Source organism: Episyrphus balteatus, chromosome 2, assembly GCF_945859705.1.
Source record: "Episyrphus balteatus chromosome 2, idEpiBalt1.1, whole genome shotgun sequence".
Classification (NCBI taxonomy): domain Eukaryota; kingdom Metazoa; phylum Arthropoda; class Insecta; order Diptera; family Syrphidae; genus Episyrphus; species Episyrphus balteatus.
Genome location: NC_079135.1, coordinates 24655576 through 24669733, shown reverse-complemented (window position 1 = coordinate 24669733; position 14158 = coordinate 24655576). Strand labels below are relative to the sequence as shown.

The 14158-nt window shown below is 27.3% G+C and overlaps 1 protein-coding gene across 1 annotated transcript; it reads left to right on the top strand.

Annotated features, from left to right (window-relative positions):
- Positions 1 to 1262: 1262 nt before the first annotated feature.
- LOC129910287 (uncharacterized) lies at positions 1263 to 13707 on the top strand. Its single transcript, XM_055987614.1, has 3 exons — positions 1263 to 1586; positions 12963 to 13102; positions 13173 to 13707. The coding sequence occupies exons 1-3, from the start codon at positions 1520 to 1522 to the stop codon at positions 13641 to 13643; spliced, it is 678 nt and encodes a 225-aa protein (XP_055843589.1). The 5' UTR covers positions 1263 to 1519; the 3' UTR covers positions 13644 to 13707.
- Positions 13708 to 14158: the final 451 nt, after the last annotated feature.

Here is a 14158-nt window from a genome sequence, read left to right as displayed (position 1 = left end):
TATTTCCTTACTTGACCAAAAACTAAATATCTTAGCAGGAATTGTTTCATTTTAATAGAATTTTCAATTTCCAATCGCTTATTTAATAGTGGCAACACTACAACAATATGGGCATTTTCAGTAACGTCTGCCTTTTCTAGGCCTGCTTTAGACGTTTTCATAAAGTCAGATCTACAGATCGTGCAGTAGCTACTGTTCCAAAAAGGCATTATGTCGTCAACGGTCGGGCAGATTGCAGAGCCAAAATTTGATAGCAGCTGCAGAAATTACGAAGAAATTTATTTGGCACTTGATTGGGAATGAGCAAAAATGTTAATTAGAGTGGTGCAAAATATGTTACTTTTTTTTATATTTTCGAAAAATTTGGATTTTAATGACATTAAAAATTTCTATATCGTTTTTTTTTTAGATACATATTCATTTAAAATTGAAATTTTTCATATTAGGGTGGCTTAAAAAATATTATCTTCTACAGTTGCATATAAGAAAAAAAAAAACTCAACGTGGATATTATTTAAACCAAAAAACATTTGCCATTAGGATGGTTGAATTTTTTTTTTTAATTACATAATAATTTTTTAAAAAATTGAATTTTCAGTACAGTGAAAGTTTTGTTACTATTTAAGACTCAGGAAAAATGATTTATTTTACATTTACTCTTGGAATTCAACCACAATCGATTTAATTAATTTGATATTAATTTAATATAACTATACAAAAAAAACTCACTTTATTCACTTTCTGTGCGATAAAACGCTTTTATGAATTTTCAAAAACACAAAAAAAATTTTTTGAACACTTTAATTTAAAAAAAAAAAATTTTTCTTTGACAATTTGTTTCAAATGTTAATCACTTTTTTATTTTTAAATTCCACTGTTAAATGTATAAGAAAAAATTTCTTTTTTTTTAACCACCCTAAGGTAACATGGTTTACAAATTGTCTGCCTTATAAAATATATTTTCCGGAACTGAAAATGGAAATATTTAAAAAAAAAAAAAGTATTTTTTTAACATAAAAAATTTAAAAAAAAAATGTACACCCTACTGTATGTGATGTTGGCGGCAAGATGCCGACTATATACGACAATATTACCTACTTCTCTAGAAGATACGGAACGAGTATCTTTTTTTTTTTTATATTTTATTTTTTATTATTTTTGTTGTATTATTTTTTATTTTGTTTTGTTTTAATTTCTTGTTGTTGTCATATTATTTCCAACAACAGCTGGCTTGCGTCTATTATAAAAGATACTCTCCCATGGCTAAGGTTTCAGTTGTGCTTTTGAGTTGCGGATTCGCGTTTGTATGCCAATATAAAGAGAAAATAAAAAAATTGCTGCAAATATTTTAGTTTAGTGCTGTGCCGTGTATTTCAAGAGTCTAGATATACGACTAGAAAAAAAAAATTAAAAAAATAGAACATAAAAGCGGTGGTTTTTTTCTGTGTCAGTGTGCCTTTATTGTTTCCTCTCTCAACAAAATATAATCTCTTTATCCAAAGATCTTCTTCGCTGAAACATGTCAATGGGATTATCTATGTTATTTACGGTTCTAGGTTTGCTCCTTGCTGCTGCCGGTATCTTAGGTGAGTGACAAACAATGATGACGATGATGGAAAAGCTTCTTTTATACCTTTTAGACCTAGTCTCTGAAATGAGTTTGATGATTTTGTTCCGCTAGAATGAAATGTTTATCAACTTGATTGACTGTTGATCCACATCAAAGTGGAAAGTGGTCGCGCCGCGCACCGACAAACAAGCCACTCTGGTGCCGGTAGTGGTTGGTAAACATAAGAATTTTGTTTAAACAAGAAGAAAAGAAAGTATCATCTTTTTTTTTTTTTTTTGAGAAAAGAGAGTCATGACATCATGTCCGCCAGTCCCAGTCTTAACCTACCTTTACATAGTCCGACTAACAAAAAGCAATATTTTATTTAGTTAAACTTTAGATAATCGAGCCAAAATTAGTCATGCTATGAAACACAAGTACGTACGGATGGGGTCAAATTTATAATCGTGATGATTGAATATTATGTTCTCATGTCCAACTGCTTATGTGAATGATGTCAGGTTTTTGCGCGGCTAGAGGTCGTGCTTTTAAAAATAATTATCTTTTCTTAACCATCTACGCCATAGGATATCGAATGATTTAATACCAGGGAAAACATTCATAGTCAGAAATAAAAAAATATTTTTCCTTACAAAATTGGAAAACTTGTTCTAATGCGGAAATACCTATTATGGGTAAGTTCTAAAATTTAAGCTTTTGGCCCAAAATAACAATTATTTATTTATGAAGAATTAATAATATTCTTGTAATAGAACTTACTTAAGATATGGTCATTTGATCATTGCTAGAAATAGACAGAAACTTAAACTAGTAATAATTAACAATCAACTGTTGTTAAATAGCCTTTTGAACAAAATGAAATAAGTTGTAAAGTCGGTTTTGCTAATAGTACAGGAAAGATAGAATTTTTCGTGGTACGAAATACAGGAAGGCTGATTTTTTCAAATCTGAAAGAAGGGTTTTAGAAAAGCTGGATTTCCTTGGTCCATCTCCCTGGCGAAATCCGCCATTTTGAAAAAAAAAAAAAACGCCAATTGGTATATATCTACTAAACTATTATCTTGACCGAATAAGTTACATAACCAAAGTTGTAGGTAATATAAATATCTTTTCTTGTGCATTCACTGTTTTTCAGCGAGGATAACATTTTTAAGGTTATGTCGTTTTATTTTTTCGGTTTTTGAAGTGAAAACTTCTTTAGTATCGTAGTGATTTGAAACAAGATGAAACGAAAACGCGACACGACTTCAACTTGTTATAACTTTTTTTAAATAGATAGATGAATGAAATTTGTACTGTAGATAGGTAATTAAATAAATTATAATTGTACAAAATTCAATTAATTTCATATTCAAAATTCGGAGATAACGGTAAAAAGATGTTCTTTTCCAACACACGTTATACCTATCTTTTGATCTAGTGCATATACAAATTTGATTTAACTTTAATACGCATGCTGATAACATAACATTTTATTTGTTATATCACACATAACGGTACGTGCTCTACAAGTTACACAATCTTAAATTGAAAAAATTGAAAAATATCTCAAAATACCTGTGGAGATCTGTTGGCGATGACCAGCTACCAGTGTAGGAAGTACCGTAATCTCAGTCTGGAAATTCGACATGGTTGACTTTAAAAAATTCTAACTTCTCTTGCAGACATCTTTGAAATAAGATTTATACATAATTATACAAGGTGAAACAATAAGCTTTCACATGGTATACAATTTTTTATAGGTTGTCAAACAAAAAAATTGATTTAATAGCATGAGAACATAAAAATAAATGTTTTTTTCTGCTTTTTTTGATGAAATTTCATCGAGTTTAAAAAATTCTAGCTCTTTTTGTAGATGTCTCATAGACTTGATCGATATATATATATTTTGAGCTAAGACAATAAGCTTTCAGATGATATAAAATTTATGTAGGTTGTTATATAAAAAACATGGATTTGATAGAATAAAAAAAAGGTAGATTTTTTCTATTTTTTTTTTGCAAGAAAAATGATTTTTTAAGGTTTCACTTCTACCAGAAAAATTAAAAAATGGAAATTTAAGAAGAAAAAAAAATTACATCGAAATTTTGGTTTTTTTTCGAATTTTTGTCAAATGGGAGCTTAAGGCATTATTTGATACCTTCTATTTTCAATATTTATGGTAAAAGTTATTCACTCTGATGTTATTTTTATTATACAAAAATAACTGCTTACACAAATAACTGAATCCAAACTGTAGCCAAACTAGTTCATATTGAAATTCTTTATTTATTGAAAAGTTAAATTAATTTTTTTGCATATTTTTTTTTATTTATTATTTTGTTGCATATACAGGGTGTCTAAAAAGTAATGGATTAACCGAAATGGGCTGATAGGCTAACTTAAGATCTCTCAGAATTTGGTAACTTTTGCTCATCCCAAATACTTACAGTTCTTGTGAAATTTCGAAAAATCCCTACTTTGCAACAGTATTTTACCTTTACAGTTTTTTTTTGTACAAGGCACGGTTCTTGCACTTTAGCTCATAAGACTCGAGTTAGGCTCACAGGGTATGAAAATTGTATTTTTGCTCCCAACGCTACAAAAGCAAATCTTAGGAGGGGAAAGGGTGATTATCTATTGTTTTGGTTTACCATGAACCCAAAAAGTGTAAATTAAACCCAAGCACAAAAAATATTTTTATTTTTGTCGACCTGTGTAATAGATCTGTTTGGGAATTTTTAAGAGTGGGGATGAAAAAGAAATATTATTCCAATTCTTATTTTACCTTTTTGTTTTGCTTCTTTAATTCCATTAAAAACGCAATTTTTATTTTTATATTATCGATATATTTCGAGGGCCTTTTTGCCTCATCCTCAGGATCTAGTAATAAAAACATGCGTTTAATACTAAAAATAAGAATTATAAGTACTTAATCCAGCAATACAAAAAACGAAATATATTATTCCAATGTTCCCACACTTTTTTTTAAACGTATATTTGTAAATATAAATTATAGACAGGCTACAACAAATTTTGTTATTTAATTTCAAAAGCTTGAATGTAAAACTAATCTCAGTTTGTTTGAAGGATTAAATTCAATAAACTTAAGAAAAAATATCTTTGCCGGCGGGTACAAAGGAGCTAAGTCATAAATGATAGTTTGCCAGAAAATGCGATTGAAGCTGAATCTATGAATTTTTGAGCATTGATTCTCTTATTTTTATAGAAAGGAGTATCTCTAAATTTATGTTTTTGATACAAAATAAAAGAGAAAGAAGAACTTATTATTATTTCATCAAAATTCGAAAAGTGCAATTTTATGACTTAACCCTTTTGTACCCGGCGGCAAAGATATAAAACTATGTAAATTAAAGACACACAGTTTCACTAACCAACATCAAGCAACAAATTAACAATAGATTTGTGTATATACTACCTTATTGTTGTAATTTGGTTTTCTACCGAACTCATATTTTTGTTGGAAGAAATCTTTTGGGCTTAAAATCGTTAAGAGGGAAAACTGTTTGTTCTCTCACGAGTGTTCTCTTTTGAGAAAAAACTTCATAGTTTCAAAGTACCCCATAGCGAATACCCTAAAAGAAATGGGGTTAAAAATGTTTAAAATAGTAGAAATATGTATTTCCTTTTCGAGCAATACGCAAATAGACGTAATATTCGTAATTCTTTAAATATTAAATTGTATAGCCTTGGTACATTTCATGCCAAATTGATATTTGTTTTCACTATATTAACACCCAAATTCTAACACCTTACATTAACTTAGCTAAATTTCTCACTTATTAGTTCTTTTACCTTTACCTTTTACCTACGTAAAAAATGCATTTGAAAATTAAAATAAAATAAAATTGTTTGCATTAAAAAATCCAGTGCAAAATGTGGGCATTAATTTTGTTTCCATTATATTCGTCGAATTTCGTAAAGTTTTCACTATTTGGCCTTACATTCAAGCTATTCAACATTTAATATTAAAGCTAATGTATATTGTCAAATAGCCAACAAAATCGAAATAGTATAAAAATGTATTCTTTTAATAAAAAAAAGTTAAAAAAAATTATTGAAGTACCTATTCAGAATAAAATATTTTTGAACAAAAAAAATTGCAGAAGAAAAGTAAAAATTAATTTGACAACTGATTTTGACACCTACTTTTATAGAAATGGTACAATCAGAGAAAAATATTTAAAATTGGGATAACTTTTTTAAGTAGTAAAAAATTGTTATGTGTGACATATTTTACTAGAAATTCGCAGGAATCTCCAAATTTAACTATTAAAATAGTTATATTGTTAAAATTGTAATTTTAATAGTTGAATTGACTATTAAAATAGTAGGTAACAAAAAAACAATTTTAATTATATCAAATAGCTATCCCAATAATAAATATTTTTTACTCTGAGTGAAGAAACCAAAATATTTGGTCTTGATTTTCCATGATTAAGTCTTATAAGGGATCAAATTTTAAAATAAATTGCACGACTGGGGTCGCACGTACTTGCTCTTATGATTAAAGTAACTCTAATGTTAAAGCTTTTTGTTTTTATTTAAGAAATTTAAAATTTGATATTTTGAAGAAATTTCAAAAGTAGTATAAAAAAATTAAATCTGTTTTTATAATAAATTAAAAACCTTTTAAATGATCTTTTACAAAAAACCAAGTATGCCATTTTATTTCTTGTTTAAAAAATTTTTTTAGGAAAAAAAATTTGAATATCGTAGGAGCCGTTTTTTAAAAAAATTTTCTAACATTTTTCAAAAAAAAAAGTTGGTATGCCATTTTGAAAAAATAATTAATTTACACATAAAAACGAAATTTAAAGATTTTTCGAAAAAAAAATTTTGAAATATGTATTTTTTTAAAATCCAAGTGTGTTTTAAATTTTAATATTACCTTTACTTAAACGCTCTTGTATAAAAATTTCCGTTGAAAGCGGATTAGTAGTTGTACGAGTTATTCATAAATCAAAAAAACCGTTCTATGACAGGTACCGTTAATAACGGTACAGAAAATATTTTTTTTATTTCAAAAGTTGGCTCTTACCTATGTGTAATGCTTCACACAAAAATTTCAATCAATATCGTTAGAGCCGTTTTTGAAAAACATTTACTTTTCTATTTCCGTTATATGGCAGGTACCGTTAGTTTTGGTCATAAAAATAAAATTCCAATTTCTCCTCTAGGGAATCACCCAAAACTGCTAAAGACCAAGTTTGAAGAAAATCACTTCACTCGTTTAGGCTGCAGCTCCAGATAGAGACAGACACACAGACAGACAGAATTGCCGGACCCACTTTTTCGGCATTCTCCATCATCGTAATGTCACGTAAAATTGTTATCTCGAGTTCGATTTTTTTTTACGAATCCTAAACTTGCCCTATAGTACCTATATCGAGAGTAGAAATGAAGCACAGTCAATATTATTTCCACTTATTTCATTACCCAGTGTGATTCGGAGAAATAAAATTGAACACGAATTTTTATATTTGAAGACATGTACAAAGACTAAACCGTACCCGTTATTATTTTATGAAATTAAAATTAACTTTAAATTATCACAGACAAATATCAAAGATTATCGAAATGTCGAATGCATTACATTATTTTCTGTTTTAATTTTTATGTGTCATGTTTTTTGATCTTTAATGAAAGAACGTGTCAATTTGATGGGGGGAAAACCAACATTAAAACATGTGTTTGCACTTTCACTTTTTTTCTGTTTTTTAAATGAAATAATTGAGGCAGTTTAAATGAATGGAAACAAACTAATTAGAGAAAGAATGAAATTTTTGCACGTTCTTACTTTACTTATATTCAGTCTTTATAATTGTGCTATTTAAAATGAAGCTTAAAATACTTTGCAAGTAACTGCCAGCAGTGTTTGTTGATAGAGTTAAAGAAAATAAAAAAAAAACTGAATAATTCAACTCATCTCATAAGAAATTAACTGAAAATAAAAAAAACAAATAAATAAATAAATTGTAAATTGCAATAAATAGACGCTTCTAGCATAACAATTTATAACAATGCATTATTTTTCATTCATGTAAGACAATGGATTACCAGTCATGGGTACATGATTAAATTTATTATGAGATTGGTTAAGCTAAAAAGTTCAATCAATTTATGTACTTTTATGTAGGTACAATAGTAATACATTAATGTATATTTTTTATAAGTTGTATGAATCATGTTAAAATAAACGAAATAAAGAAGAAAAACGAAAAAAAATGAATAATTTTAATTATTTTTGTTCATTTTTAGTGAATTTTTTGAAAAACAGTAAATAAAAAATTTATTTACTGTGACTAATTTGGCATCGAAAGCAATTTAATTGCATTTATTTGTCATTACTCAATAACCCACAAATATAGTTTTTTTTTTTTCTTATAAAATTTTCATTCAAAAAATTTTAAGTACGGAAATGTTTTGAAAAATTTAAGCAACTATTATAACAAAAGTACTTTTAAATTCAAAGATAGACCTTTAAACTACAAATTACACTGTGCTACAAAATAAAAAAAAAAAAATACACCCGAGAAATTACATAGTGGAGCCTGTTCGCATGGTCGAATAATGCATAAAAATATTTTTGTTATATTTTTGGAACCCTCCATTTTGTTTTTATTTACAAAAAACCATTTTTACAGACCTTACGATGTAATCTATCAATATCTCAGTCATTTTTCTAACAACTATCAATATGTTATATGTTTTTGGAAAGAAGATTTCCAAACCTTTTGAATGATGTATATAAGTCTATAGTTTAAACAAATTAAGTGTAGGTTTTTATCCCATATATCTTGAAAAAGTGATTTTTTTCTCAGTTTTTTCAACTTTACCTAATTTTTTTGGCAAAATAAAACAAACAAAAAATTAAGTAAGGTTATATTCTGAAAGAATATACGTTTAGGCACAAATTGGCGTATTTTTTTATTGAATTTGACCAAAACTGCGGAATCTATGCTACTTTTTCGTAAATAGAAAATATGGCTTTTCATGATGTGAATTGCAAAGTGCACAATAGGGTGTTCGTTATGTTAAAACAATTAGAATTTCTGTGCTCCTAGGATCTTATATGGTTGAAAATGAACTAAAAAAAATATTCCCCAAGTTTCAAGTCTCTAACTTAATTCTAACCCGTGTCGCCAAGCGGTTGAAGTTTCTTATGGGAATAACATGGGGTTTCTTGGACCTTGTTCGATCAATTTTAAATTCCAGCCAAACCGTTCTTTCAAAAAATTTAAAACTTTACAGAATCAAATTTAATAAGTGTAGCTATCATGTGAAAATTTTTCAGATTTTTAATTGTTATAATTTTAGAGATTTAGCTTGTTAAAAAAATCATTTTTTTCAGACTTTTTCAAAAATCGCTTTTTACACATTAAATGCCAAAAAATTAAAAACATACATTTTTATTCACAAATAAGCGTAGTATGTATATTTAAAATGCATATTCAATTCATAGTTGTATAAAAAATTAGTTGTGTATTCATTCTTCAACTCACATCGATATTCAAAAAACGTGTTCCCGATTTAAGAAAAAGTACTGAAGTAAATAAATAAAGAACTAGTTAATTATATAACTTTGAATTTAAATATAAATTTTAAATAAACATACTACGCTTATTTGTGAATAAAAATGTATGTTTTTTAATTTTTTGGCATTAAACGTGTAAAAAGCGAAACGTTGCACTAATTTGTGAATAAAAATGTATGTTTTTTAATTTTTTGGCATTAAACGTGTAAAAAGCGATTTTTGAAAAAGTCTGAAAAAAATGATTTTTTTAACAAGCTAAATCTCTAAAATTATAACAATTAAAAATCTGAAAAATTTTCACATGATAGCTACACTTATTAAATCCTCTTTCCAAAAACATATAACATATTGATAGTTGTTAGAAAAATGACTGAGATATTGATAGATTACATTATAAGGTCTGTAAAAATGGTTTTTTGTAAATAAAAACAAAATGGAGGGTTCCAAAAATATAACAAAAATATTTTTATGCATTATTCGACCATACGAACAGCCTACACTATGTAATTCGTCGGGTGTATTTTCAGTGTCGCACCGTGTTATTAATTATCTCGGTAACCGCAACGCGTCTTCAAGAAAATGTTGGAATGAATAAAAAATTTTGTATGGCCTTGGAAACCTGCGTTTAAATCTTTTATTTGTTCATTAAATGTTTTTGTTTAATTTAAAAATAATCAAAAATTATTGTCTTCAGAAAAATTTTAAACTTTTAAAATTGTAGTGCAGAGTGCAATAAAATTCATACCGCTTATCTCAATAAAATTTTGATAGTTTTGTTTACAAATCAGTATTGTTTTATTTATTGTTTTTGCTTTTGAATATTAGAATAATTGAAGTCAGTGGGTAGCCTTCATTTGCTCTATCTATTCAAAAAGTTTATAATTTTATTATTAATTTATATTTTAAATTTTAGTCATAATTATTTTCGTCCATTCGGCACAAAAATGTTTTTTTTTTTTTTATTTTTACAAACTGTCTTCTTTTATCATATTCTTAGTTGTTCTTAAAAATTGTAATGATTTTAAAAAATAAATATCAATAAAAATCAACCCCGTTTTTCACGAATGCATCATTTCGTCTGAAGTAGTAAAATAAATGGTATACAATACTGATAACAGATTAAAAATAAAAATGATAATTTTATTGTTCTTTACATTGTTTAATATTTTTATTTTTTGTATTATTAATGTGGGTCAAAGATTAATTGATATTATTTAATAAAAAAAAAAATATGATTGATTTCTTAAAGGTATTTCCTTGATAATTTTTTTTTTTTTAATTTGATCTATATGTTAAGTTCTTTGTGCAAACAAATATTTGAGGAAGTAAAAAAATATTAAGGAAGTCCAAAATAGTGTTTTTAATCGTAATACTGTGCGTGTGCCTGCGATCGTTAATGCATCTGTCAATACGTACGTTCATCTGGAAAGTACGCACTAAATCACGCTACAGCCATAATCTTTGAAATTCATTATCTACGGACATATTTACGAATGTTTTTTTTTATATTTTATATTTAGATCATAAAAATATGAGTGTATTTAAAAAAATTATAAGTGTTTTCAATATCACTGAAAACGGTTCAACTGATTTAGATACAAATTCGTTCAAAATATGTAGTATCAATTTGAAAAAGAACATTTTATATTTTTTTTTTTTCTATAAAATTAGTCATACGCCATCAGTGATTGTAGCAACAATTAATAGATGAAGTACGTAAGATACAATCATGAACTTAATTAAACACAGTTTAAAATAAAAAATTGTAAGACACCGATGATTACCAAAATTTTAAAAGCTGATGCAATAAATTGTTTCTGTTGCATGATCTTCCAAGTCTTTTTCTAAATGATAAGATCTTCAGAAAGACGTCTTATTTTACTCTGCATTTATTTTGAAACATAATCGTTTTTGGACATTGGACTTTAATTCAGACAATACAATGGTTCTTATCACATCTTTATAAATGAGCTGCTTTTACAAATCACTACAATCTTTATTCTTTAACCTAAAGTTTGATTACATTATTGAAATTAAAAATCACTCAAGCTTAATTTTGACATGTTATAATTACTCGAAAGTCGAAATAAGTGTTATAAATTTTGTATCTTCAAATAGATAAGCTTTTCATAAAAACAGCACATTTTTTCTTTTCTAAAAAAAAAGTATCCCATTTATATTATGACATGTCTTTAACGCCACCTTATGCATTGACAAAAAAAACGATGTGGTATTGGTTCATTTAAGCCCAAATTTCCGTCTAGAAAGTATATCACACTTACAATTATTTATGGGGTTCTAAGGAAAGACCCATTTTTTTTTATTTTTGGCGTGTTAACGTCTTATCAATCGATGAACTCCGGGTGCATACACAACAAAGCATGACATCTTAAAGGCCAAAACATAGACAGCAAGTCCAAAATAAAGAAAAAAACTACTAGAGCTTACATACTGAAAGTCAACACTAATATATGATTTTTTAAAATTCAATTAGTTTTAATATGGGTAAAATAACATGGTAATGTTTTATTTTTAAACGGTAAGTCATAGATAAATTGTTTTTTTTTTTCAAGAGAAAGATTTGTTAGAAGAAAGGAAAAAGTTGACCAAATTCGAGATTGTTTTTGAAAATATGCGAATTTTGTTTACAGACATTTATTATACGAATAAAAAGATAGCTTAGATTTCGAATAATGTATGCACTAGGCGTTTTATATGGATTTTTTTCTGAGGTCCTGATTTTCAAAATATGATTTTTTTGAAAAACAACTATTTTCTTAGGCGTCTTTTTGAACAGTTTTTTATGTTTAGAAATTTCTTTAAGCTTCCAAAAAATCTCAAATTTATTTCTTGATTGATTCAGAAAACCCAGAATCCCAGAAAACCCAAAATCCCGAAAATCCAAAATCCCGAAAACCTAGAATCCCGAAAAACCAAAATCCCAAAATCCAGAAAGGCCTAAAATATCGAACATAAAACAGTTAAAGAAAAAAACTCTTCAAAATTATGTTTCACTGAAATTTTAATAATTTAAACATACCTACCTACAATTATTATAAGTTAAATATTAAAACTCATAATTCTATTGATTTTAGTTCAACGATTTTTCCAACTTAACTCAATCAGAACAAAACACTGCTGAAAGCAAAATTAGAATTTGAAATCATGTAAAAAAGATATATTAACGGAATCATACACTTATATTAATTTTTACGTGTTATAACCTTAATTTCACACTTAGGATTGTTTTCGAAATCTCGAAAAATTTGATAAAATGAAAAATTTGCGCAAATTTTTCATTTTATATAATTTTTCGGGATCCCATTTTTGTAGGCATTGGGTTTTCGGGATTTTAAATTTTTTGTATTGTGGATTTTCGGGATTCTTGGCTTTCGGGATTTTGGGCTTACCCTAATTTGTCACCGAACAAAGGAAAAAGGCTATTTTTTTGCCCCAAACTTCTTGACAAATTAATAAATGAAAATAGAAGGTATTTTTTGTTCACTTTTTTTTATTAAATATGAATTGCTTCAAAAAATTACATCAATTTTTTTGCAAAACGTTTAGATAAATGTAAATTAAGTCTAAATCTTCAGCGTAAATATCATACTTATGAGATATGGTATTCTTATCTTCTTGTTTATGCAAAAAAGTTGACAGGAAAATTAAATAAAATAGAAAAGCAATTTTTTTATTTTTAAATTTATTTTTTTTTTACAAAAATCTTCACCTGCTAATTTAAAAGACTTTGGCTAAGCATTAAGCACGCTTGGTATAGAAAAGTGTTCTACATTACATGCTTAAACTTCTAAAAAAAATTTCAATATGTGATTATAAAACTAGTTTCTTTTCTAGATGCTGCTCCTGCCCCTTACCAAGAACTGCTACCTAGAGCTGGCTACGTTCCTGTTTATATCCGTGAAGGTGAAACTCCACTTAGTGAAATTCATCCAAAATTAGCCGAAGCATTCCATGAAGTTGAACACAAAGACTTGGTAATAAAAAAAAATACCTCAATAACTTACTTATTCCAAACTAACAAAAACTTTTTATTTCATTGCCTAGTCCTCCGACAACAGCAACTCAGAATCCACCTCCGACGAACTAAATTCTTCAAAATCAAATGAAGAACAATCTGTTCCAGAAGTTCCATCCGAACCACTTATTGACATTTCTTCGAATGATTCCAACAAAAAGTTAGAAGAATCAAAAGAACCCAATCAAAATGTCGTTGAAGCTGCCAAAGAAGCTATTAAAGAATTAGTTAGTGTTTTTGAAAATGAAATGTTAGATAAACTTGGTTTAGGTGAAGATATTGAAGATTCAAAACCATCTGAAGCTGATAAGAAGCCTCAACAAATAAGTATTGAAAGCCAAAAGACTGATGAAAATATCGATAACAAACCATCATCAGCATCATCTGAAAAGGCATCTGATGTTTTGACAGTTGAAGCTTTTAAAGCTAAAGATTTTAATAAGGAATCAATCAAAGATGCGGAAATGGATGTTCCAGAGGATGTACCATCAGAGCAGTAGTATAAAATATAGTTTGTAGAGCATACAAAAATTAATAAATAAAAATTAATTTTCACCAAGTGAATTGCAAGGACGTTTTTATTTTAACAGTAAAAGTCAGTTAATTGAGAATCCCAAAGAACAACAAATTTATCAGAATTTTATTTTAATTTTTTAAACATGGCTGAAATTTCAGTTTTGTCAGAGCAAAATTAATTTAAGACTCTTTAAAATGAAAAGAAACTTCAAAACTGCGATTTCAATTAACTGGGTTCCACTGTAAATTTAAATATTTTTCTTTTTGATATCCTACAGCTGCTGCAAGCAAAAAAAAAACTTCCTTACTTTCTGCTTACTCGCTGTTAATTGATTAAATTTCCCGTATAAAAAAAAAAAAATGTAAAATAAAACTGAGATCCTTCATTACATGCACCACGAAGGACGAAAGGGAGGCGAACAATTTAAAAATTAAATTGTTGGGTCTACGAAATAAAATTTTTTAAAGTGGAAGTGGAATTATATTTTTTTTTTTTTTT

Excerpts from the sequence above, each read along its gene's own strand:
- LOC129910287 (XM_055987614.1), top strand. The coding sequence starts at position 1,520 with ATGTCAATGGGATTATCTATGTTATTTACGGTTCTAGGTTTGCTCCTT. Across the intron at positions 1,587-12,962 it reads TGCTGCTGCCGGTATCTTAG|ATGCTGCTCCTGCCCCTTAC; the intron begins GTGAGTGACAAA and ends TTTCTTTTCTAG. Across the intron at positions 13,103-13,172 it reads AAGTTGAACACAAAGACTTG|TCCTCCGACAACAGCAACTC; the intron begins GTAATAAAAAAA and ends TTCATTGCCTAG.